Source organism: Amphiura filiformis, chromosome 10 (genome assembly GCF_039555335.1).
Source record: "Amphiura filiformis chromosome 10, Afil_fr2py, whole genome shotgun sequence".
In the NCBI taxonomy this organism is placed as follows: Eukaryota; Metazoa; Echinodermata; class Ophiuroidea; order Amphilepidida; family Amphiuridae; genus Amphiura; species Amphiura filiformis.
Window position 1 is genome coordinate 52,009,628 of NC_092637.1, and position 27,766 is coordinate 52,037,393.

At 37.1% G+C, this 27,766-nt stretch overlaps 1 protein-coding gene across 1 annotated transcript; it reads right to left on the bottom strand.

Annotated features, from left to right (window-relative positions):
- Positions 1-2,184: 2,184 nt before the first annotated feature.
- Positions 2,185-26,321, bottom strand: LOC140163010 (sorting nexin-17-like). Its single transcript, XM_072186346.1, has 12 exons — positions 26,145-26,321; positions 18,774-18,972; positions 17,466-17,641; positions 16,815-16,908; positions 15,802-15,886; positions 14,006-14,075; positions 12,584-12,676; positions 9,493-9,693; positions 8,213-8,398; positions 6,960-7,079; positions 5,169-5,231; positions 2,185-3,405 (listed from the first exon to the last, which is right to left on the bottom strand). Exons 1-12 carry the CDS (start codon positions 26,202-26,204, stop codon positions 3,307-3,309), a joined length of 1,446 nt encoding a protein of 481 aa, XP_072042447.1. The 5' UTR covers positions 26,205-26,321; the 3' UTR covers positions 2,185-3,306.
- Between the last annotated feature and the right edge of the window lie 1,445 nt (positions 26,322-27,766).

Below are 27,766 nucleotides of genomic sequence, written 5' to 3' on the forward strand. Positions count from 1 at the left end.
GAGAAATCAAAACTTCTCTCTGCTCATGTCCCCAAATGTAAGAAACTAGGGTAATGTTATTCCCTTCAAGGTCCTGCATATTTTTCGCTGGTTTTTGTCCTCCAAAGTGTCCCCTATTCTGTCGGTCCAACATCCGGGCTATCTCTAGCCTCGGCCCCAAACTGCATGTGGCTCACGGTTTGTTATGAACAACAGATACCGGCTGTGAAGGAGGCTACATAGCGATGTTGTTGGAGTGACCTTCAATTTCGGAAAAAACGACACTCGACCATGGAATTTAATTTTAAGTTTGTCAGTATATAAACGGTAAATCAAGTAAGTTTCTTCCACTCTGAAGACTTAGAAACGGTTGTTTGATTCCACTGACTATTTGCGATCGAAATTTACATAACACCAATGACAGCAATCATCAACAAAAATCAGGGACTTGTTTTCACTCGAACATCATCAACCGGAAGTGATGTGACACGGACCGACAGAATAGAGACTCATGCATACGCATGCATGGGCACCCAACCTCATCACCAAGCATTGATGTTCACAAAATAAAATGTCTGTTAACAATGTCCTATAATAATACATAAATATAAATATATCATATCATAGTCCTACATGCAACATGGCAACTTTTTATATAATAATAAAGCATTTATTAGAAAGCATGATCAGAAAATGGCAATATTTCTGGAACGATATTGACAATATAACATTCAAAGATTGAGATCAATAAGCCCTAATACTAATACAAATTATGAGGTAAAGATATAACAGCTACAAAAGTCAAAATGAAAAAAAACCCTTTTTACTCCTTGAAAAAAATGATCAACATTAACCCTAACCCAACTAGGTCTCACTAAAGCTCACTATTAAAACCACTCTGCGTGCATGCATTCCATGTGACTTGATGACGCAATCTGACCAAGTCATATATACCCATGGAATCGTTGGCCGGGCCAACGTCACCTGTGTGGCTACATGCTGGGGATCTTCTGCGTGGCATGCGAGGGGTCCCAGGCTCGAATGATACCGCGACCACCGAGACTTTTCTCCTCATTTCCCCTCCCGACGTCTTCTGCTTTCCCTTCCGACAGCAAAAAACCACGGGTAGGGTTAGGGTTAAGGGCAATCTACATTATCATCACTCGGCTGGCAGCTGGCGTCCATAAGAGTTCTCCATGCATAATGCTCTGACAAGTGTGGCTATCTGGTCTGCTTGAATACCTTCATCATATCCTACATTGGATCTATAAGTTACATACAGTATTTCCTTGAATAGTCACCCCCCAATTCATTTATTTGAATAATTTTAATGCAAGAATCTAAGAATATTCTCTCCTAAATATATAAATTCTGCACAGGTTAAATGGGAGAGAATCCAAAGATTCTTGCAAAAAAATTGTCAAAACAGATTCTCACAAATTTCTGGATTTGTAATAACATTTTAACCTTAACATGTTATAACCTTTTTTCTGGGGGAACAAAATGAAACCTGGGGCCAAGTCTGAAAATGTGACTCAAATTTGGCAATTTTGTCAAAATACTGATAAGTGACCTGCTCCCACAAAACCAGACATAAGTCACTAGTTTTGAAAATTGAGTTTTTGATTGCATCATTTAGTATAGGTCTGAAGCTTTCATTTGATACCAAAATAATGTTTCTGGGACATGTGGTCCTCCTCATTCTACAGTCTTTCAACGGGAAGCAGGGAAGCGACACATAGAGAAAAAGCAAATGCAAGAAAAAAGGCTTTAACATTGTAAAATGACATGTTAAGGACCTAGTTTTGGCTCAGAAAATGCTAGATTTGGGTGCTTTAGACGTAAAAGAAACTGAACTGAAATCTGGAAGGTTTTTCACCCCTTTCCCGCGACTTATGGCGGGTTTCGTCAGAGCGGGTCACATATTTTCATAGATTGTTTGTTCTGATTGGGGGAAACCTGGGTAGAAAATGCCCCCATGTCTTCTCCCCCTGGCACCACCAATGCAAATGATGCATCATTCATACTGTTACTACAAGAAAGCTACAAAGTGTAGACAGTCCTATTGGGCCAAAAAAAAAAAGGTTTATCTCAAAGCTCGCGCGCGCATTTGTAAAATCGTGAAAATTGGAAAAAAAAGAAATACAGATTTTTTTTTCTATTACAAAAATTTTTTTTTTAGTTTTTCCAAAAAAATTCGGCAAAATTCAGATATTTTTCTCCAAATACCATGAAAAAAGTCGGAAATAAAAAAAAAGTTTGGCATTTGTTTTCAAACCACTTGTGAGCTTTGAGACAAACCATTATTTTTTTGGCCTTACAGGCAAAAGGGACAATTGAAATCAACACATCCTTTGGCAGAATGACTGACATGATCCTTTAAACATGCAAGTGCAGAAAATGTAATCTTTGGCACGTGCAAATTTATAACAAAAGCTAAAATAGATAATATCTTGATTTTGAAGAAGACATTTTGCAAATATCATATTACATAAGATATAAAAATATTTCACTCTTTTCTCTACTATATCTATGAGAACAATCCAAAAGACTGATGAAGTCGCATTAAGGAAACTAGTTCAAAATGTTGCCATGTTTCCTCTATGCTCTTAAAAAAAACAATGATGTTATGACCCATTTGTTACAGATTGCAGGTGGCCAAAACACTTAACCCCATGAGAACTACCTGCCGATTGGCCACAAAGAAGTTTTCATTATCAATTGGCCCAATCAGCAATCAGTTAGAATGATTTCACCATGCAAAAATATTTGGGTGATTTATTTGCAAAGTTCCATTCTGATTGGTGATTTTGTATATTTGTAAAGCGCAATGTTCATATTTTTGGTATTGCGCTATATCAAGCGCTGTTGTTATGTTATGTTATGTTAAAATTGAAAATATCATGTAATTGACCAATCAGAGGCAAAGTTAGATCAGCAGGTAGTGCTCAGGGGGTTAACTAGTTATGTTTATAGGACTTTATTGATCTTTTAGCTTGTTCTCTATATCATATGCCGGTGGTCACACTTTGCATAATCAAAATATGTATGATGAGCAAAGTGCACTGACCTTTTCCACATATTTCACAACCTTTCAATGCTTCCTATTAAATTCCATTTCTCTTAATTCTATGTTCCACACTTAGAAGTACATTTTAAAAGTGATTAAAAATTGTCAAAAAATAATCAGAGGTTTGTTTAAGTAGACTGCAAGGTGTATTGTATATAAGTCTTCTTCATTATGTGCACCATGATTGTGGAAATTGATGTAAGGGATTATGACTTATGTGGAAAAAGTCCAACATGACAAGGTCAAAGTTCACAAGGTTACAGGTCATCTTCGCCAATGCCTTCAAAGATGTCGTTTTCAACTGTTGCCCCTGGTCCTTTAGACTTGGAGTTGACCGATACAGATTGCAGTTTGTCCTGTAAAATTTGAACAAAAGAATACATGTATCTATGAATATTCTCAATCATCCAGGTAGTCGAATAAAGTTAGATTAGGTTATAAATCTTTGCAACTGGACTTACTGTTTTTGTTGACTACAGTATCACATCATATCTCTGACGCTTCATCAGGCCTAGTGATGTGAATTGGCTCTGTGTTATTGACCTGTGACATCACAGAGGGGGACTACGCCACAACTTGTCTCACAGCTACGAACCAACCATCAGGAAAATTCCTCGGCGACTCCAGTGTGACGTCACTCCTACCACCGTGATGTCACAGGTCAATAACACAGAGCCAATTCACATCACTAGGCCTGATGAAGCGTCAGAGATATGACGTGATACTGTAGTCAACAAAAACAGTAAGTCCAGTTGCAAAGATTTATAACCTAATCTAACTTTAAAAGAATACATACTAGTATTACTTTTACATTACCATGCACACACATGATATAAATTTAGCCTCAGCACTGTTTTTTCTTTTTAAAAAAAGAGGTTTGCAAAAACAGGAAATATAATCCTAATTCAGATAATTGCATTATTACATTGTAGACAATGTTGGAGACTTCAGTCCATACAGACACTTTATTACTGCACACGCATCTGAACGCAGGTGTTGACTGCAGACAACAAGTTCACAATTTTCATCAAAAATTCAGAAATTTCAGAATTGTGTATTTAAATGACCATATTTGGTATCAGCATGAAAAATGCATTAAAATGAGAACAAGCACACCCTGTATTGGTTCAGTGGTTCTTCAGATAGCTCTTGATATTTTGAGAAAATATCTCAAACTTGGGACTTTTTATGTTGAAGCCTACGGGCAGCTGAATCATTAATTTGTCAGCAATGCCTTTTTGTCATCTAATACCTAATAACAAATTTATAGACTTAATCAAACAATGTTCATGCTTGTGCAGGGTTCACTAACATGCATATCATACCAGGCAATTGCAAAGAGCATAGCATTATTTTCTAATGTAACCTCCGCTGCTTATCAGAAAAGTGGTTGCCGATATATGACCAATAAGGCGCAAGCAGTTGGCTTGACGGCAAATTGTCACTTTAATAACCACGACTGATATCTGGCAGCAATTGTGAAAACGCTACCAGCGTTTGATTACTAGTGATTTTTAAATCGCACGATATGACTGCTAATATGATATGCCTTGATTATAGTTCCTTTTAAATCACGATAATTTCTAGTGTATTAGTCCATTTCTCAAACTGCGTGTTTACACTGAGCACTCTGTATTTTTACCCAGTATTACCTGGTAACCCATAATCCGATTCAGGCAACAACCAGTACGTTTCTACTGATGCTTAAAATAAGGGTTGTGGTGTGTACCGGAAGTACTGAAAATATTTTCCTGACCCCCCAAGCTGCTTTTAAGATCACGATGTGATACATAAAATGTACATAAAAGAAGTTCAACACCCAGCAACTGTTAACCGTTGTGTTTCCACTGACAGAAATACCGGGTGTCACACCACATGGTCTACCTCAAGAGGTGGATCACGGTTGCCGGGTGTCCACACCGCATCACTCTGAACCGATCTGTTTCCACTGAGCACATTAACCGGTATCACACTAAACTAAACCACATTACCCGCCAACCGTTCCCCAGTAGAAACACGCAGAAAGACTTAGAATCAATCTTACTATTGATATAATAGGGGTTTATGCATGGTATTATTGTATGATATTTGATAAGGCTTTGGATAGATAACTACTTACCGATATTCTCTTGACTGATTCCATGCCTTTGAATGCCTTGCTTGGGCTCTCTTCTGTTGGACTCTGAAATACAGAACATGCATGCCACAAAATGTTAGTGCTAGGTTCTAGTACAGTTTGATTCTCAAGCTTGGTTTTCAGAGAGGAAAGTCATACAGTAGGAGTTGCTAGGCGGTTGCACCAAGACTTTGGAACCTGCTTCCTCTTGCTATCAGCAATACATAGACAATATCTCAATTCTCTCTCTCTCTCTAGGTGCCATATCCTAAGACGTTGGCGATCATGTCATGCCACAATTCTCTGTTATAAGCCATCTCCAGAAGCTCTGTCGCTTTATGTTCAGCTCCCCTTTCTTTTAGCCAGTCTTTCAGATTTGATAACCACATCACTCTCTTCCTGCCTCTGCTCCTTGTTCCTTCTATTCTTCCTGTCAATACTAGGTTCTCGAAACCATCCTTTCTGAGGATATGACCAAGGAATTTGAGCTGCTTAACTCTGATTTCACGTAACAGCTTCCTGTTCACATTTGCTCTACTTAGGACATCGTCATTAGACACTTTATCAGTCCACGGGATCTTCATCATTCTTCTAAGGAACCACATCTCACAGCTCTCCAATCTTCTTTTAATGTCTGTTGTTATTGACCATGCTTCACTTCCATACATTAATACAGGGATGACATAGCAGTTGAGTACCCGAATTCTGGTCTCTATACTGAGGGCACTGTTTTTTAGGATCTTGTCTAATTTTGAGAATGCAGACTTAGCCAGTGCAATCCTTCTCTTAACCTCCTTAATACATCTGGCATCTTCTGTGATTAGACTGCCAAGGTAGTTGAAGGAGGAAACTTGCTTAATTCTTTGATCTTTCACCTTCAATATGCATGTTGGGCTTTCAGTCTTTGATACCACCATACATTCTGTCTTCTTGCAATTTAACGATAAACCTTTCCTCTCACTTTCAAGTCATCTAAAAACACGCCTTTTTAATGAAGCCCTTAGCTTTTAACAACTGAGAAAATTCTGCATAACATCTGTGTTAAGCACAGTAATGCCTTTACATGTGCTATATAAATTCACTCCATCAAAGGAGATCATTGAAACAAAGGTTGACTAATTATGTTATTTGTGAACCACAATAGCTGCATCAATCTGGGACAATGAACAAAATGGGGCCAGGTGATCAAAACATATAGCATAAGCCCTGGATTATTTTGCATGAAATGGTGAAATACAATAAAGGTGATTGTTCCCCTTTGGTAATGTGATTGTTGCAATTCACTTGGTAGCACATCCAGGAACACTGCCCACCCCCTTACACAAGCGTGCGCATAGCAACGTTAACTGGCTCGACGAAGGGGGACTACACATGCGCATACTGGTTTTACAAGGATTTTCTGCTTGTGTGATGTCAGCCAGACCAATAGAACTGTAAAGTCCAAAAGTTTGTGTCCCAAAAATTTGGAAAGAATGCCCTATTCTGTGCCCTGAAATTATTTTGTCAATGGATTTCCTTACTGGGAAATAAGTATTACAAATATCTGGGAGTGTGAGATTTGGCATGTCCTTCATGCAAGCATACATGAAATTAGCCTATTATGAAGACTTCATTGAGGGATTAAACAGCTTGATTCCATAAGCTGTATAACCCCCGTCTTGATACAAGGCTAAGTATGCTTACATGAAGGTAATACCGAACATACATCACATGGTTCCTTGTGCCTTATTACATAATTTGTAACATGTACATGCACACAAATATCTGGCTTTATAGTGGTTTGTGCTGACTTACTGTGAGTGGTGATGATGGTGGGTCAGGTGACGCAACAGGTGTAGATGATGAGGATGCGGTAATCACACCTCCATCTCGCCCTTTGAATATTCTCTGTGGACCTTTTATTCTGTCTTGAGGCTAATGGACACACAAAGCAAAAATGCACATGTTAAAAAAAAATTAAAATGTAACAAGAATGTTTGCACTTATCCCTATGGCTATGGCTAAGCATGAAATGGTATTACCATGAGCAAATGAACTTGTCAATTTGTGGTACCTATTTGCCAGTGTTGTGGTTACATATTAGTCACAGATAACTGGATCAAGCTCTTTTTGGAATGATATACCGTATTTTTCCCCCGGGGGTGTTACATTTTCCCAAGGGGGGTGGCGTTTATTCAAGGTCAATTTTAGAACGATAATTCCCGTTCAAATCATTATAGGTAAACTTAAAAATGACGAACTATGAACTAGAAACACTGACTTCTGGTTCACTTCCAGGTTTCTAATCCAGATTTTCGCCAAAAAGTGATGCTATTATCGACCATGTGGGCAACTTGGTAAGCTTACTACACAAGTTAGCATGGTAATATCGGCATTTTTAAACATCTTGGTTGAAAAAAGTGGTGGGGGCGTTTATTTGAGGGGGGAGCGATTATTTCACGAAATACGGTATGCAGTAAACTTTTTGTGGTGATCATCTTGTTCAAGACTCAAAATTGTGATCCAGTTGAAATAATGATAATCGGATTACACCTAACACTTCCATGGTAAATTGCTGATCATTTCAACAGTTTATGAAAGTTTGCAAAAATCATTCAATTCTGTTGTTGTTGTTTTCTCAGACAATTTACACCAACCAACTTTGGAGAGGGGAAGCGAAGCAAAGCAAAGCAATGCATAGACTGCTGCCCTCATTCATCAACTGTCTGGGTTGACAACTGAGAAAACTATGTGGGAAAAAAGTGACAGACTTTACAACCAGATTCTGGTTGCACTGAGACTGCGCAGTTGCATCCAAATTGACCTTTTGACCAAGTTTATCTTTTTTTTAGAACTTCAGAGCATGATCTTGTCACAACGGCGCACTACCCAGGTGACGTTATTCAGTCGCACTATGGCGCACAACCAAAGTCACAATGTTTTCATCAGTCTGACCTATTATGAACTGGAAGTTATTTAGTCTTCAATGAAGCATAAAACAGGTACATGCACAGTGTATATGAATGATGGATTTAGTCTCATGCAAACCATGCCCTGGCCTTACTCACCCTTTTTATTCTAGCTCCTTTTTTCTTCATCACCAATTCATCTACCATATCTTGCAGACATAAACTCATCAATATCGCCTGCTCACTGGCAATTGTGATCCACTGTAATTTATTCTTGGCTACCAGGTACTCAAAGGCTAGCTCTAAGTCATGTTCATTTTCACTTGTGTTGTTTTCATGAGATACCTGACGGCAACAAAATGAATACATACAACAGTTACAAGGGGCGGTCAGTAAGTAATAAAAGTTGATCTTTGACCCCTTATATTGAATATTTAGATGGAATTTCTTGATGATCACATGAAGAATGTACCTTTGTCTTTTAAAGCACAATTATATCATATACTTAATAAATTCATGTGATTTTTTATGGATGATCTCAACCTGAAATAACCCGAAATTTTTTTAATATAAATTTCTTATTCAAACGATGACCCCTCTCTTTGTACCACTACTTTTTGTATAAATGTAACAATAGTAGAATAACAATTATATTTTAATCACAGTTTAATATATTTTTCTAGGGAGACTCCCGTTTTAATGTTTGGGGGTTAGTAAACAAGAACTAGCAAAAAAATTAAATTTCAATGTTTGCTATTGTTGGCAATTATCAAAATGTTTAGAGAAAGAAAAGCCTTGTTTTTGTCAAAAATAACACATGTTTGACCACACATTACAAATTGGGGGGGTTCTGGCTATTGGTTTACATGCTTTTTAATATTCTATATATCATACAGATTGTTGTAATTTTATAATAGACCTTTTCAAATCAAAGTTTTTCAAAGACAGCTGTTTGTTTACATGCTTGCCACACATATTGGGTAGCAGCACTTACGCTAGTTGCGTTTTGCGTGTCACTGGCAAGGCGCTTATGTGAATAAATGCAAATATTTCAGATGCTGATTTGAAAAGGTGTGAATTGCACATCAATGCAACTTTTAGCTGTTGTGTTTTAATAAACCATGAATAAGAATAATACTAAAAAATACAGTAAGTTCATACTTCACATTTTACAGGTTTGGCTGACCCTATGGACCTCATAAAATGAAATGTTTGCTTCCTTCACTTATACTTATGGTCTGCATCCTTATGACTACAGGAATACTTTGGTGTTTTCTTTGAAACAATAACCACATTTTAAGTTTCATGAAATTAAATACAAAAGGGGGTGTTTTCACAGTTCTGGGGATGACCATGCATATCCAGAAATACACATGTGTGGACCTGACAACATTCCTAAATTCATTACATATTCCAACACACAAACTAAATTAACTTACAGTGGTTATTCTCCAACATCTCATCCGTGTGATTCTAAACACTCCTTCCTTACAACTCCCATCCTGCATTGCGACTCTGAAGATGAGTTCTTTGTTGCCGGCACAAACCATGACCGGGGTATTGTCTGCCGGGTAGTCCGTCTTGCAGGATTTGAACTGGATGAAGCCGTAGAATTTCAGTGTACGGGCAAATTTCAGATACTGCAAATGAGTAAACACAGATTTTAATATCATTAAATCTTTCTTTCCTTACACACTGTCAGGGATGAAAACAAATATTTCTCAAGAAGATAAGCCACATTTCCCTCCATATTCTTCTTTGGAATGAGTTTCATGCATTTAAGGTTGGTCTGAACCCTGGAATTATGGACACTTTCGGGCCTCATAACTGCTAAATTGTTGGTCTAAAGTATATAAAAGTATACATATTTAGAATAGCAAAGACTTGATAAGTTCATCTGTGAGGTCAAATTTGGGCCAAAATGCCATTTTTGGCCCAAAATCTCAAAAATAATGTTTTTTGTTCACTTCTTTTTCGTAAACGTAACAAAAAAATTCTTGGGCCAAATTTTTTTTAAATTAATTTTTAAAAACTAGATAAAAATATCCAGGAGCCGTTTTTTTATTTTTTTTATTTTTGACCTTAACATAATCCCATTCAATGCTGAGGTACTTTTATTTTTAATTAAGCAATGCAAACTATAGAAAAATTATCAAATTTGTGTACATCGTGGAACATACTCAATTGCGTAGTAAGCAGTTGTACGCAGATAGCCTCGCTAATATGGATGCGTAGAGTAGCGTAGTACGTGTGTGTAGTTAGCATGATTAGTCGTGGAGTAACAAGCGTAGTTGAATGTTCCACGATGTACACAAATTAAATATTTTAACAAAACGCATCAACCCCATTGATTCATGTGACAAAAATTAATGTAGCTGCATAAAAATTAATGCTTCACTATTTCAGGTACGGCACCAACTAGTAAACAAAGAAATAATTTTCAGAGATTAAATCACAATTGGTCTAATGCATTTTTTTATCAGAAATTTCAATACATGACTTTACATAACTAACCTTAACATAACTTAAAGCCATAATGTACGATCTTATAATATGAAATTGGTTAATTTTTTTCAAACCTGATTTTTTTGCATATTTGTAATGTTTACACATGTCCCAACTTGTCCCAAAATGGAATCGGCCAAATTTGTTGTGTTTGTAGGTCAACAGAGCAAAGTTCGACATATTATCGTAATTTAAAAATTATGATAATATGTCCTCCCATAGAACTGCGTGTTAAATGGCCAAAATAACCAGTGGGGTTTCTTTCACTTTACCTTGTTATTTCAACCTAAAATGGACAGCAACCCTTCCCGTCAGTTATTACTAATATTATTTCAACATTTTGAATAAAGAATAACAAAATCAAAATTTGACGGAAATCGTACATTAAGGCTTTAAAGTTAGAAAGCTTGGGCAGGGTTAGACTACCCCGTAGTCCACTTGCCCATTGTGCATACTCTGGATATTGTATTTAAGCTTAAAACTCTGATTTAATTAATGTGTGCACAATTGATAGATTTTCACATCTGATCAGTCACCCTACTCCCTCTGTTTGTTAGCTTCCCAAGTGGACTACTGACATTGCCTTGCGGTAAAGATTTTTAACACGGGACTCTATGGAGAGTTAGGCCTATTTCTGGCCTAACTAAAATTGGCCATGATGTAATGCATCTTTAAATGGATCTGCCCTGTGATTGGTCGCCCATACCTCGCTATGGTTTAAATCGTCTGGGCCCGCGCCATTACCATTAACTACACCGTAAACAACTGTCTGTGGTATTTGCGGCGCTTTTGTGTTGACGCTGAAAGTTAATCTCTCATCAAACATCTAGCGCCAGCATTTGTGGTTAATGGACTGATAAACAAGTATGCTTGACAGTTTGTTTTTAGAGAGCAAAGTCCAGGGGGTAAAGTTCTGCTTACAATTCAAAGTTCATAGTCGAAATTTTGGGGTTCGCTATCAATAAACTGGTAGATTCCAAAATCAGAATTGTTCAGTATTAAAGTGAGCCGTTATAATTATGCAAGATAATGTTGCATTCAATTACTTTTATTGTCACTAATCGCCTGATAATTTTAACTCTTTATGACCATTTTACTATTGAATACTTTAATTTTAATAAACATCAGTATAATTTTGAGTTTAACGAAATGGGTTCATCATATAAAAATATATTTTTGCCTGTTGTTATTTTCGCACCGGCATACCCACTCACAAAATTTGTGAAAAAAAACCCATCAGATTTGGGTCATTTTCAGGCCTTTATCAATTTCGGTTGGAATTTTCATAAAACTGGTCAAGATATAGGTATTTTTTCACAATTTTCTCCAAAAATCTGGTAAAAGAGTTTTTTCATTGTTTTTTAAATTTGCAAACATTTTCTGGAATTTGACCACAATTTTGACATTAGTAATAGAAAATTAGTATATTAGGGTGTCTTTTTTGTTAAATATTGGTATAATTTGGGGTACCAAAGAGGAATTTATGTTTCTACTTTCGAAAGATATCGTATTAAATACTTCCTATATAATTGATGGTGCATTATTTTCATGCACTTTTAAATGTACACTATATAGGTATTTTAGCAGATATCAACCATTCTTTACACACTTTATTTGCGATTATTTCTTGCATGGAACACCACTATTTCAGAAGGAATACCAGTTTGGTTACCTGAATACTAGTTTATCTATCAGTCTACAAACAACACACATTACATTTTGTTACCTGGAGAGATTTGATCATGTCTTAACTCCTTTTTCAACCAAATCGACGGTAATAACTCTTGTAGTGAGGGATCAACATTTAACCACAAATTGCCTCAGGCAAAACTCACATCCTGGGACCAAATACAACACAAGGTCATTTTTATGTAACTGATTGACCCATGTGTGCCTCTAGCTATAATGACAACCTGGTGATGTGGTCAACTCATTGACAGCATACCAACCTCAGGAGGGAATTCAATTTTTGATCAATTCCCTTCAGGTAGTGAAACGTAATGACATAAATGAGCACCACCTTACCTCTTTCTTGGATCCTTTAGCTTTAAGAGCTTCTAGTCTACTGAGTTGTTCCTTTGTTCCTTCTACCCAACCCCTCTCCACATCACTTACAATCTAGTAGAGAAAAAAATACATGCTTGAAAATTATATCAACTAAAAAAAACCTGTTCTACATGCCTGACCAACCCATATTTTCTGTTTTGAGATTTGTTTTGCTTCGTTTGTAAAATCCCCCATTTTTTGGCCGAAAAATGGATTGAGTTTGATAAAAAAGCATTTTTCTCAATTTAAGATATGGGCAAATATAACTGGTCAAATATAATGAAAATAATATAACAAAAAAAAAAGAAGACTTGTGGAATAAGCCCAATCACCATTTTAACTTACGGTTTTTGAGAGCAGTTTTGGGACACTTTGACCTCTGACATATCGGGGAAATTGATGTGATTATTATTAATTACTTATTATTGTCATAATGTTATCATTAAAAATACTTAAATAATTAATTTATGAAATAATAATATTTTTATATTTGTTTTAATTATACTAAAACATTTTAGATTATATTTTGTACGTACAAACCCCCAATATTTCTGAATTTTCCCAATAGGTCAAAGGACAAATGTCCCAAAACTGCAAAAACTGTCCTACAATGCATTGGAAACTTCCAATGCCGATTTGGCTTATTATAGGGCTGGCATATGTTGGTGGCATTAACTCACAAAGTTTGACAACTCTGTGTAATGCCTTTTGCAACTGAACTTTTCGTTTATTGTGCTATTCCAGTTGAAGTTCATACACTCCCTATGGATGACATGTCTTTAATACCCCACACAGGGGGTGCAGATTGCAAATGGAGTCACCCATTCAGGTAACCCCATTTGAAATTCACACTCCATGTGGAGAAATTAAGGTCATGTCTTCAAGAAGCGTGTACATGGATTTCACTGGATACTGCTGGGGTGGAATTTCGGCGGGAGTCCGAGAGTCGACTTTCGCAGAGACTCCCGTAAAAGTCCTATTGCGAGAGTCCATGTGGACTCGCTGCTGGAAATGATCGGCTCAGCTTAACTTACGCTTAAGTTCAACACGCCTTAAAAGTCAAAGCCTGCAAAATATAAAGGAAAAGTCGCCAAAGATGCAATTCATGACATATATGGAAGTGAGAGTATGATGACACATATATTAAAAACTTAACTTTGTTAGTTTATTTGTGAGTTTGTTTGTTTGAATGCATTTTACGTAGGCCTACATATAATACCTTTTAGACTCCCGCAAGATTGTACAACGGGAATCCATTTACGGGAATCCATGGATTCTCGCAAAACTCTCTGGCGAGAATCCACTTGGACTCCTGTGGCACTTTATGAAATTCCACCCCTGGTGCAATGGACCATTAACAGTGTCCTACTTGTACACAAAGAGACAATGAGAATCACTAACCTGTACATATAAGAGTTGTAATGCCACTCTGTCATCAACTAGTTCATCATCATAGGCAGAGTCCCAATATCTGGAATGGATACATATTAATATAGCTATAACTTTAGTGCAGACTTTCATAATTTAAGGACCAATTCTTTCATACTTAAAAAAGCAACAGTATACAAATAGAACGCGATATGTGCGATCCAATCATATTTTATTATTTGTGAAAACGCGAACGCAAATTGAGGTCATTAATATCTCACAATTGACCGCAAAATGCATAATTGTTCGAAAGTAGATTATTAGTAACCTCCGCGAGTGCCTTATTGTGCGTCGATCAAACTGCGCGCACGCTGGCTGCCATATTTGGATTGCACGCTACCATGGTCGTCCTGTTTTAACCTGATCGATTTTTGGAAGGGGAAGATGTAAAAATTATTTATTTTTACATACTTTTGAGCGAAATTTTGTATTATTTTGTAAATCGAAGAGATCAAAGTGATGGTTATGAATGAGGTCAATGACTTTGCATCAGTAATATGTCGGGCACTGTGAAAAATCCAAACATTTTGCTTTGGACATCGGAATATTCCTCGGTTCCAAATGCAAAATGTTTAGATTTTTCACAATTCCCTCCAAATAACCGATGCGCAGTTATTAACCTCTAAACAGAATAGGCCCCCTACATAACAAAACGACCATGCAAAGTAACTTCACACTCTGTCTTTTTGGGGATCTTCTGGAGGAGTTTGAGACGACATGATGGCTCAGCTTGGAATTGGGAGACGGTAATGTGGGATAATCTAAGCATGTGTGCAATATCGTTTGTGTATCGATACTATCATTGAGTGTACCAACATTGATGACTATCGATACTTTCGACAATCAATAACGGGCCTAATTTCAACTATCAGTGTGTATTTGTAACCAAAGAATAATGACTGTATCTTTGCGTAGAGAAGTGTGTAAAATTCAGCTAAAAACAACTGCTGTTCGTAAAAGTAACCTGTCCGGCCTGAAAGTTACCTGACCATATATGTGATCCGTTCTGACAAAACCAGGAACAAGGCACATTTTTAACATTCCGTGATTTGAATACAAATGTAAGCACAGGACAATTTAAAGCTTTAAAATGATACCAAATTTATATACATAGCACCAATACTTTTCAAGGTATGGATCATTTTGTAAATGATACCTTGATATTTTCCCCAAATTACTATTTTAAGTAATGAGCTAATTAGTTTCCTGCTTTACACAGGATTGAATAGGGATTATCATAATTCAACTGTCAATTATTGATTAAATATACCTCTTTGTAATAATTACTTTAAAGGATTTGAAAGTCCACTTAGTTCCAAGGTCAAATACCATTAAATTAAGAATTCCAAAATTTGATTTTTTATTGGAATGGCATCTTTAAAGGCTTATAACTCAAAAATATGCCTGGTGACTTGTTCCGGGTTATGCTGGAGCTGGTCACATATGTGCAACTTTGATGTTTATGTATTGGTGCCCGGGACATGTTGCATGTGAAGTGCACACAAATGTGCAATTTTAATGCAGAAATGGGCCTGAAATAATGACAATTGTGGCCTACAAGAAGCCAAACGGAACATAAACATCACAAATTTGGTCAATTTGTCCTTACGCCACTACTGGTTAAAGTAGCAACATTTCAAGGCATCTGTTGGATGGGCTGGTTAGGAATAGCATGAAGGGAATCCAGTCAATATATTCCACACATTACAATTGACCAATGAGATATCGGTATTACCTAATAAATATTTCTAAGGTTTAGTAATACTTGCTTTTTTCTAAGAACTATTTTATGTTTTCCTGTGGCAGCTTTCATTGATATGAATGGTGACTCAAAGTCCTGTATCCTCCTGACAACTGTCAAATAAATAATGAAAAGAAACATATATGCTGTCAATTTGAATTCTTATAAACTATTCTCCCCCAGCCCCCAACTCTCTCTTTTCATCCAATAACTGGTTGATCATTATCTTTCAACCTCACTCAGAAGAGCCATGTATTATTTGAACTATAGTCTGCCTCGTCTCAAGTTGACAGTAATGCCATGTTGGATTTCGCAGTGACATATTATATCGCACACGCTGCCCTAATCCCGCAGGGTGTATATATACACATGCGTAGAAAAGGGAGATTTGTCCATACCCTGGTGACCCAAGTTCATAAATGCATTGTTTTCGAATCTGGCACTGTTAAATCCAACATAGCATTACTCTCAACTTGAAATGGGACACACTATAGCTATTTCTCTGCCTGCCTCAGTGTCTCATGTCTCTCCCTCTCTCTCTCCCTCCTCTCTCTTTCTCTTTCATCTCTTGTTCTTGTCATTGGTTTGACTGCATTGAATGCTTTTTTCTCTCTCTCATTCTCTCTCTTAAACTTTCTCTGTCTGTCTGTCTGTCTGTTCTCACGAGGCTATGCTTGTGTGTCTTTTTTTTCAGTACAAAACATGCTTGTGTGTTGATTTTTTCCTGTGCGTCTAGGCACACAAGAAAGATCTTGCAGGGGGGTGTAGAGGGGGTATAGATGTCATTTTTAAAGGTTTTGAAAAAGGCACACAAGCAACAACCAGTGACAATAACAAAAAAGACACACAAGATGGAAAAGAGACACACAAGATGTCCGCCAGGCGTCCGTCACATGTCCGTCGTGTCAAAAAGACACACAAGAAAAGTCGTACAGACACACAAGTATACCTGCGTGAGTCTGTCTCTCTCTCTCTTGTCTCCTCTCTATCCAACTCTTCACTCTGCTTGTGATGTTTCTGATAGAGAAAACCCAAACTTACTTGTGCCTTTGTCATCATCGTTCTCTCTCTTCATTAAAAACAGAGCAAAGTAGTAAACAAAATCATCTGGCAACCCAACTTCTGCTGCAACAGCCTAGATGTAATAAACGAAAGAGGTTGCATGTTACTTAAGATTTTAACTCTAACACTGTTAGATTAGTTTATGTGGGGTGACCTTCCCTCCTTTCTCACCCTACCCCTCTGTTCCAGGGGAGGCACCCAGGGTATAGGATTTCATGAGGTTAGTGTTAGTGAACAGCAAATGATGTCATACATATATGTACCTGCCCCTCAAAGACTAGCTCAATTTTATTTACAAAGTAAGTGCTGCACCAATAACACCAGGGAAGTTCAATGATGCATAAAGCAAACTCCCACAAAATTTTATGCGATGCATCAAAACAAAAGAACAACAACTCACTAGACGACTGACCTTCCGATATTGGCCGACCTACCAACCAAATCCATCAAATGACTGATCCATGAATCTATCAATCCCATACCTCAAGACAGTCATCTGATTGATGACATATCTACATAAAGGTACACATGCAATTGATCCTCAATTGGATCTTCTTTTCTTTTCTCTTTCTGTGCAATCAATCAATCAATCAATCAATCAATCAGTCAATCAGTTGATCAATCCCTTACCTCCAGACAGTCATCTGTTTGATCAGTTGACATGATATCTACAGTTATTTTATGCCCATTCATGAGATACACATTCAATTGGACCTCGGTTGGGTCTTCTTTCCTTGTCTCTTTTTGTGCGCTGAGTAAAAACCCATTGAAGAGATCACTGTTGGCAATCCTGGAGTCTTGACTCACTGCAAAATGGAAAATGAAACATTTATTTGATATTTGAAATGGAAATGTTCTCGCTTTATTCGTGCCATTACACTTTTTCTAAAACCATGGACATCAGCTAGCTAGCCCTCTTAAATACATAGAATTTAATCTTTTCTGATTTTTTTTTTATTCTCTCTCCAGGGTGTAACTCCTGGGGGGTACTAGTACACACGCCTATATGGGGACGTGCCGCTGGTTAGGGTCGCAAAATCGGCCATCTGATATAACAATGGGTCCTTGCTTTGATGTTGTTGGTATAACTTTGGGTACATTGTAGCGAAAGCTTGAAGGTCCGACTTGAAGGTCCTTTAATCCCGGAATGTATTCAGCCTTACACTGAATTGGACATCGTATTGTGATTGCATGATTCGCATCCGCGAGCTCTTTTAAGACTTAGGCTAAAAATGGAAAAAAGAATTTGATTCACTTTTGTATATTACTCCGATCACTCTATCGCGCTGTCTACCTGTGCTTCGCATAACTACCACGAGGACCAGCCAATTCCCGTAAGTGTGTGCAAAATTTCTTAATGATGGTATAACAATGGGTCATTACATGTATGCGTGACTATTGCCAAAGTTGGTATAAATATGGGTAATGAAAATAACATTTGGTAGAAAAAAGGGTCATTATATTTCAAGTAAGAGAGGTACATAAGTTTGGGTCCACTTCTTGAGTCCTGGAGGCAAGTCCTTACCCATACAAAACCAAAGTACCCCCCCCCCCCCCAGGTGTAACTACATGTAAATTGTATCATGTATGAATTATAATGCAATATATAGTGCATTTTACATATTTTGAGTTTGCAATCTCAAGTCATAAACTGGAATGTATTTTCCATGCATAAATGTTACAATTTGGTTGAAATTTGATGAAGTAAACAGTTAGTTGTTGCAGAGATTATTCAAACATACTCTCCAGTCCATGGTCTAAATCAATCAATCAATCAAAAATAGTATCTTGCATGAACAAAATGCATAGGGCAGCACTCATTTCTAATGTTAATCATGGGTAACAAACAAAATAGCTGCCTTATCACAGAAAGCTGTGAATACATACATCCAAGCCCTAAAATAAAATAATCTACAGTTAGCTTTAAAATGTACTCACAGATCTGTACATATTTCTCAAGTTTCAGCCGCCTCTCGTCAATCTGTGGTGGTGATAGTGAGAGGAGTTTCTTTGGAGGAAACTTGTGTGGTCCCAGGAAGGCAGTGCCATATTCTTTCTTCACCTGTTCTTGAAAATCAAACAGTTGTGAGTAGCGTACTGTGCAGTGAAAGACACCATTAACATGAAGATTGTAACCCTGTGAAAACCAAGAACAAGAATACATTCTTTTTAGAGATATTCTACATGGATCGAATCCATGGGTTCCTACAGTCACCCATGGAAAACAGGGTACTGAAAAACACTACACAATGTCCACATCAGCCATGGTTGGTTTTGTTTACATTGCATTAATTCCCTCAGAACAGGCAATACAGATTCCAGACAGATAAAACTTACCTAATATCAGTTTTAGTTGCCCTTAATAACTCCAAATTGACAAGACATTAAATTCTATTTGCTTATTTTCATACCAAAATCAAGGAAAATATGGTTTTGTTATTACAAAATAACAGGAAAATCATACAGTTCATTTCTGGTCAATTGCAGCAGGCCAATTGAGATAATCAATATTGGTACTTGAATGGCATGGTTGGTTGGTTGGTTGGTCAGTGACTTCTGCTCATTGTAAGACTGACAGTAGCTGACAGTGTTGTAAACTTGATTGCATAACATTAAGATTGCCAACTTATATCCTTTGTATTTGAGTTGTCAAATTTATGGATTAGTTACTGTCAAATGAAGTAAACAGTATTTAATGTCAACAAAACATGCTGCTGCAGAACTCTATTTATTTATTCGTTATTTATTCAGGAAAATTCCATCAATACAAAAGTACTGGTCTCCCTGGAAGCCCTGATAACATACATACAAATAACATTATAAGAATATGAATAATTAATATACATTATACAAACATGTAAATATAGAACAATTTCAAATTAACAAATTAATGAGGAGGGCTATAATAAGTTCCTTATTAACTTAAATACATACAAAATTATAAGGCATTCTTGAACTCATTCAAGCATAGAGAATCCAAATTGGCACAGAGATTATAAGGAAGTCTATTCCATGAAGTGGCAGCTCTATAATGAAATGTTCTCCCGGTACCCCAGGTCAACATAAAAAGTGGTAACCATGTGTGTTCTAAATTTCGCGGAAAAGGGGTATTTTGTTGACTGAAATCGCGGACCGCAAAATCGCAAAAAAAGGGGGTATTCTGAGCATTGTCTCCGCGAAATTTTAAAAAAAAGGGGTATTTCACAGGTTCGTTCGATCGATGTCTTCAGCCCGAGTCTTCAGCCTCCATCCTCTGGCATTTCATTGATTCCGCCCTCAATCGTCACAGCGAGAGCGTCAGAAGGCAGCTTTTTTACTATTGGCACGGCGGTTTCCCGATATAGTTGTCTAGTGGGTGTTGCACGTATGCTCCCGCACGTTTTGAAGAGAGCTGAATGAGCGACGCGAACATCGATGGTGTCAGATGTAACCGCTTTTGGCTGCCGTATACACTTTTCCATGTGATGAATTGAAAACATTGCGGAAACATTGGCAGTGATTGGAGCGAATTCTACTGACCGACCGAGTGATATTTTTCCTTGGTTTTTAATTCTGTTCAATTCTGATGCATGTAAGTTTTATTTTGTATCGTTGTTTCTCTTCCCCTGTTGCACTTGAAGTTTGGCGTGCGCCGGTTCGTTCGTGAAGTAAATAAATCAAAGTAAGCTTACCGGGGCATGTGTCAAACTAACAAAGCTGCCGAATTGTAATTGTAAACTAACACAGGATCATCTGGGAGTACAACAGACACAAAGTAATGTTCATACTTGCACATTTTGTACTTAAAGGCCCTTTCAGTGATTTCACAGGAACATTAAAAAAATGGAAATTTGTCAGAGTTGCTTAGAAATAAAGAATAAGTCTACAGAATTTCATTAAACCACTTTTCCCTGAATACATCGACAAATTAGTCAAAAACAGAAGTTTTAGAAAGGTTTTCTACTTCAACTCTGAGAAAATCGAGATTTTCGTACAGTGCGCCACCAATCGACTTGAAAAACTTCCTAGTCCAGTGTTTCTAACACGGGGGGAAGTAGAGTCTAAATTGATTTAAAACAGACGCTTTTAAGCTACAATTTTGTAGTAGAAAACAAAATAAGCAATTAAAGATCACCGAGGCAAACTAACGGTCAATTCAAATATGAAAAACAGTTAAAATTGTGTATTTTGTTTAAAATAGTAGCTACTGATGTAATAAGTAGTAGAAACAATACGCAACGCGGTTGGTACGCGGAGAGTGAGCTTCTTTCGATCTCGAGTCGGACTTTTTGTACTGTCAGTATCAAAAGTCCAGAATCATGCAAATGCTTTATTTTGTCTAAAATACACGGTTTTCGACCGAACCACTAGCAGGCTATGTTAGCACATCTATGCCAATTACAAAGGTACCAAAATCTGAATTTTGATGATTTTTACGATCGTCCGGATGAGCAAATCACTGAATGGGCCTTTAATATATTAAAATATTTGGAGTCATTGAAAAGGGGTGTCTGGAAATCTTCTCATTGAAAACCTTGAAAAAGGGGGTATTTTTTACCCTGATTTTGTCAGTGATTTGGCAAAAAAAGGGGGGTAAAATCAATGAAAAATCAGTGAAAAGGGGGGTTTTGAAAAAAGGAAGAACACACATGGTTACCACTTTTTATGTTGACCTGGGGTACCGGGAATGTTCTCTGCCCAGAAGATAATTTCCACCTTGGAACAACCAATTTGTTATGTGATTGACTTCGGGTGTTCTTAGAATGAGTAGAGGAGGTGAAGGTAAATTGAGATGACAAATAATGTGGAGCAATGTTCTTTAGACATTTAAAAACTAAAATAAGTAACTGATTCTCCCACCTACTATCAAGTTTAACCCAGTCCAGGTCTTTCATCATTTTGTCCACTGGTGTTCTTATGTCTGCAGAAAGTAAAATACGGGCAAGTCTGTTCTGCAGAATCTGAAGCTCGTTTTTGTGGCAAGCACTAATATTTGACCAAACAGAGCTGCAGTAGTCAAAATGAGGAAAGACAAGGGCTTGGGCAAGTGTTTTAACTGATCTAACAGGAATATACTTTTTCACTCTACAAATAACACCAATACGTTTTGATACATTAGAAGAAAGATAATTAACATGCTCATCCCAAGAAAGATGTGGATCAAATGTAACTCCTAAATACTTATACTTATCAACTCTTTCAACGCTCTCACTTTTGTAAATGAGGGATATATTTTTATAATTAATTAAAGCTTGCCTTGTTCCAAACATCATCAACTTAATTTTCTTAGTATTTAGAGTTAAATGATTAGATTGAAACCAGTCAGCAATTTTCTTTAGATTTGCATTAAGATTATTTTCCAGAACAGTGGGGTCAGATGAGCTTACTAAAAGAGTAGTATCATCTGCATACATTACACACTTACAACTACTACTAACTGCTTCTGGTAATGAATTAACAAATATTATAAATAACAAGGGTCCCAAAATTGAGCCCTGTGGAACACCAATATTAATATTTTTTAAATTTGATAAAGAAGAATTTATATTTACAGCTTGAGATCTACCATCTAGATATGATTGAAACCAAATAAGAGCTTTACCTTTGATACCATATGAACTAAGTTTTTGAATAAGAAGGTCATGGTTAACAGTATCAAAGGCCTTCTTTAAATCTAAAAAGATTGAACCTGTAACTTTGCCATTATTCATGTTATATGTGATCTGTCACATCTGATAGAGTAGTATTAGTACTATGATTACGTCTAAAGCCTGATTGACATGGATTTAAAATATTGTTACATGTGAGATAATTATACAGTTGGTCATGTACAGCACGTTCTAAGATCTTAGAAATAATGGGTAAAACTGAGATAGGTCTAAAGTTGCTGACATCACTTTTGTCACCCTCCTTGTATATAGGTGTAACCTTTGCCTTTTTCCATTCATTAGGAAAAGTGGATGTGAACATAGAAAGATTACAAATATATGCAAGGGGTGACAAATAATCGTGCAGCAAGTTTCAAAAGCTAAGTACTAACATTACAAATACCTGAAGACTTATTATTAGAGAAATTACAAATCTGTTTAAAAACAAATTCAGGTTCTACAAAATCAAATTCAAAATCATCATGCTCATAACTCACATCAGAATTATTGTTACTATAATTACTGTAAAAGTAGAAATTTTCGCGAGGTTTTTATTTTCGCGAATTTCGCGAGTGGACATAAAATCGCGAAAATACAAACTCGCGATATTAACATTTTGCATTAGGTTTCTATTGTATCAATATCAAAACCGTGAAATTTAATTCTCGCGCAATTGACAAAATCGCGAAAATCGCGAAAATATCTTCTCGTGAAAATATTGACTTTTACAGTACTACACTTAAATTTATCAGCCAAGGTATTTCCAATAGACGTAAAATAATCATTAAACTGATTAGCAGTTTCTTTATCATTGCCCGTAATACCATCATTAGTTTGAACATTAGTAACTTTGGAAACATTTTTGGGAATTAATTTTCTTATAGTACCCCAAAGCTTCTCTATGCCTGTGTGTGTGTGTGTCTGAGGGCCGATGACACACATTCAATGGGTGTAGAGATAATCTTTCTTCTTCTTCTTCTCCTCCTCCTCTTTCTCATCCCTCTCTTGAGGCTCCAACAACAGAAACATCCAATGACATATTTATGGTTTGTCTTCTGATTAAACGGATAGACTAATAACCATTATTTTACACCCCTACTCAGAACTCAGGATCGCAAAATTAAACATTCAAAAGTCTTTGTCTCATTGAAATTGGTTTTTTCACAGGTTTCAGTTTTTAGTGTAAAGTTGAGAGTCATACATTAAGTCATATTTAATTTTTAATTCCAAGCTGACAGCACTCAACTGTGTTACAGCAAGATCGATATATGCATATGTACCAAATTGTTGTTGTGATACGATATTTCAGTACCGGTACTTAGCTTAGTAAAGTAATAAAAGCATGTTCTCGAGCAACTAATGTAATGCATGAGTGAGCTGCAGTTCCAATAATTGGTAACTATAGGCCGGTGAGCTTGACATCAATTGTGTGTACATGTAAGCTGTTGGAATCGATTATCAGAGATCAAGTTATGGAACTTACTTAAATGACCACCACTTGCTTAGTAATGACCAGCATGGCTTCAGATTGGGAAGATCTTGTGTCACTCAGCTCTTGGAGAGTATGGAAATCTGGACGAAGTTATTAGATGAAGGGGGAGGCATTGATGTTGTGTATCTTGACTTCCGTAAAGCCTTCGACAGAGTACCATACCAGCGTCTGCTCAAAAAGGCTAAAGCATATGGCATTGATGGAAATCTGCTGAAATGGGTGGAGAGTTTTCTAACAGGCAGGAAGCAAAGAGTTAATGTAAATGGAGGCCAGTCATCATGGGCTGATGTACATAGTGGTATTCCTCAAGGAAGTGTGCTGGGTCCAATCCTCTTCGTCATCTTTATAAATGACCTACCAGATGTAGTGGAAAGCTTTGTGAAAATATTTGCAGATTATACTAAGGTATTCACCCACATATTAGAAGATGATGATTGGAAGAAGCTCCAAGAAGACCTGGACAGGCTTAGTGAATGGTCGGACACCTGGCAACTCAAATTTAATGTATCCAAGTGCGGAGTTATGCATTATGGAAGCAAGACTGAGAACCACACTTATACAATGTCAGAGGAAGGCACCAAACGTGATCTTGAAGTTATAAAGGAAGAAAAGGACCTTGGTGTAAAATTTGACCCTTCCTTGTCCTTCAGTAAACATGCAGCCATGGTAGCTAATAAAGCCAATAGAATGGTAGGAATCATCCGTCGTACCTTTGACTTCATGGATGAGGAGATTCTAGAGATACTCTACAAGACATAGGTAAGACCACATCTTGAATATGCCAACAGTATCTGGAATCCATTGTACAACAAAGATCATAATGCCCAGATAATAGAGAAGGTACAACGAAGAGCCACCAAGATTGTTCCAAGTTTGAAGAAGATGTCTTACGAGGAGATATTAAATAAACTGAAGCTACCAACTCTAGCGTACCTGGAGGATCATAAGAGGAGATATGATACAAGTTTTCAAGATCATGCACGGAATCAATGACATGGAAAAAGAAACCCTATAGGTCACCCCGGTCATCCGGGTACTTATTTTACATGACGCTACAGTCGGCTGCACTTACGCTTTTCAACCCACAATAGATCGTGCAACTGAGCGACTACTTGAAGACTTGTAGCAGAGCTCATTCGGTTGTTTACGTTCTGTTTTGACCTCGAATCAAGCAAATTTCTCGGCGATTTCGTAAAATAAAGGTTAAATACTTGGCGAAAATTGCATTTTATGTGAAGCTGAACACATGAACATGTAGAGGAGAGTCTTTATTTTTGTTGTTGGCTGGAGGCCCCATGTCGAGAAGTTTTGGTAGTATTTTGGCCGATTTGAAAAGGGACAAACCACAGAAAACTACAAATTTGACTTCTGAATCGGATTTGTTGTCAACGGAGGTCAACGGCTTGTGACGTCACTCCGGGGTCACCTATTTAGGATGGATGATAGTAAGACAGGCACAAGAGGACACACCTATAAGATCCTGCAGAAACGGCACACTAGGCTCAACCTTCAGTTCAAGGGTTGTCAACCAATGGAATGCCCTTCCAGAACATGTTGTCTGTGCTGAAACCATAAACAGGTTTAAAACCGGAGTCGACAAAGCATTGGCCAAGGGAGTACAACAAGTTTACGCATGGTGTTGGTCAGCTCTGGCAGGCATCGGTGTATTAAAGGGCACTTCGTGATCCACAGCCTCATCCCCCCACTTTTCTCGAAAAAAGTTGAGATTTTTATATCACTGGAAACCTCTGGCTACATAATGTTTATGTACAAAATATAATATTTCTTGCAGATTAATTCGTTTAGCATAGATATCGTGAAATTTGAATTTCGTTCTGGTGCACCAGAACGAAATTACAACGTATTGTCTATGGAGCAGTGTAATACACATAATCATGCATATCTCGCAAACGCAATATCGGAATCAACTGAAATTTTGGGAATATGCTTTTTTCGTGGATATGTACTGAAAAATGTCATAAAAAGAGGATGCTAGGATCACGAAATACTCCTTTAAGTCCTCTTCAGCCAATACCCTTTTTATGTAATGTGCAGTGAGTGTTAGGATGTACTAAGAATCAACATCATGATTCGATGAACATTGAATGATCAAGCTGTCAAGTGTCAGTGACAGTGTCAAACTGATGATGTATTCATAATGTTTTCACTTCAAAATCACAAGTGACCTACCGTATAAGCCGCCCCATTTTCATCCCTAAAATCTTCTGTATCTGGTATCGAAAAATGCATGACAGAAAACCTGGTTTAACGTCTCAAAAACTAGATAAATTTCCCATACAGGTGACACCTTGAAATCGGGCTACATCAAAACAATACACTTCAATGCCTCTTTAAATCTCATACGCAGGTTGACCTCAATTACTTCGACACAGTTAACTTTGCATTATGTTATGAAGTTTGCACTCTGCTTATGAGTTAGGGATACTCCCATATTTAAAAATGAAAGAAAGTGTGTGAAAACTTGATCTGTTAATTGGTGTTTTTGTGTAGGCAATATGACCGTACTTGTAATATTCTATTCCAAAGAATTTATATGATTATACTTATTTCAAATATATATAAAATTTATATATTATAAGCCGATTCAATGATTTAAAATTTTATTTGAGAAATGCAATTCCTGTTAACTTAAAGAATAGAAACTTGTCCATTAATTAGATTATACAAAAGGCTAACATCCTACTATGTTGCATTTTCGCGTACAAAAGTTGGGATAAGGACCCGGGGGCACTCAACTTTAGAAGTGACGGGTATGTGCCTACCGGAATCGCGAAGTAGGGGCCTATCGGGTACAAAGCGTTATTTTAAAAGAGGGGGTCATTGGGTACAAACAAAATTTAAAAAAGCGGGTCATTGGGTATAGGCCTATATTTTTGAAAAAAAAGAGGGTCATTGAGTACGGTATAAGAGCTTATAAGATTTCAAAAAAAGGGTCATCGGGTAGAAAATTTTGAAAATTTTGAAAAAATGGAGCAAAATTTGAAAGTTTCGGCATTTTTTTGTTGCATTTTGATGATGCTATTCTAGAAAATCATATCAAACGGCCCGTCAAACGGTAACATTTCAGAATCAGTGAATCCACACAGACTTGTACCATAAAAACGCCACCGAAAACGCCATAGAAAACTGGTTTTAAATGGTCCAATTTTTGTTTAATCGCCGTGAATTTTGAACTAGTGAACTCCGAATTGTGTTCCGGCGTGTACATGACCACGAGATATTCTTTAACCCTAAAATTTATATTATGAAGCTGTAGGAGCTTCCATGAACCCGCTGTGAATTTTTATTTATCCCGTCTTTTCACTATGTAATTTGGTTCTCGTCCTGCGTGAAATCAAGTTTTTCTGGGTTTTACTGTCAAACCTGCCCTGTTCCAACAGTCGCTGTACTAAACAGCGCCATGCTATTAAAAATGTCCTCGGCTTTATTGATTGTTTAGACATTTTCCTACGGTGTCTGATCTCCGCCAAACTCCCCCTTTATAATTCATCTCCCCAAATTTTCAGTTTTCCCCTTTTTGCGAAACTGCTTTCCCCCTTTTTCAAATATTTCCCCTTTTAACTTTCCCCTTTTCAAATAGTTCCCCTTTTCGACTTTCCCCTTTTCAAATAGTTCCCCCTTTTCGACTTTCCCCTTTTCAAATAGTTCCCCCTTTTCGACTTTCCCCCTTTTCAAATAGTTCCCCTTCTCGACTTTCCCCTTTTCAAATAGTTCCCCTTTTCGAATTTCCCCTTTTCATATAGTTTCCCCATTTTCGAATTTCCCCCTTTTCATATAGTTTCCCCTTTTCG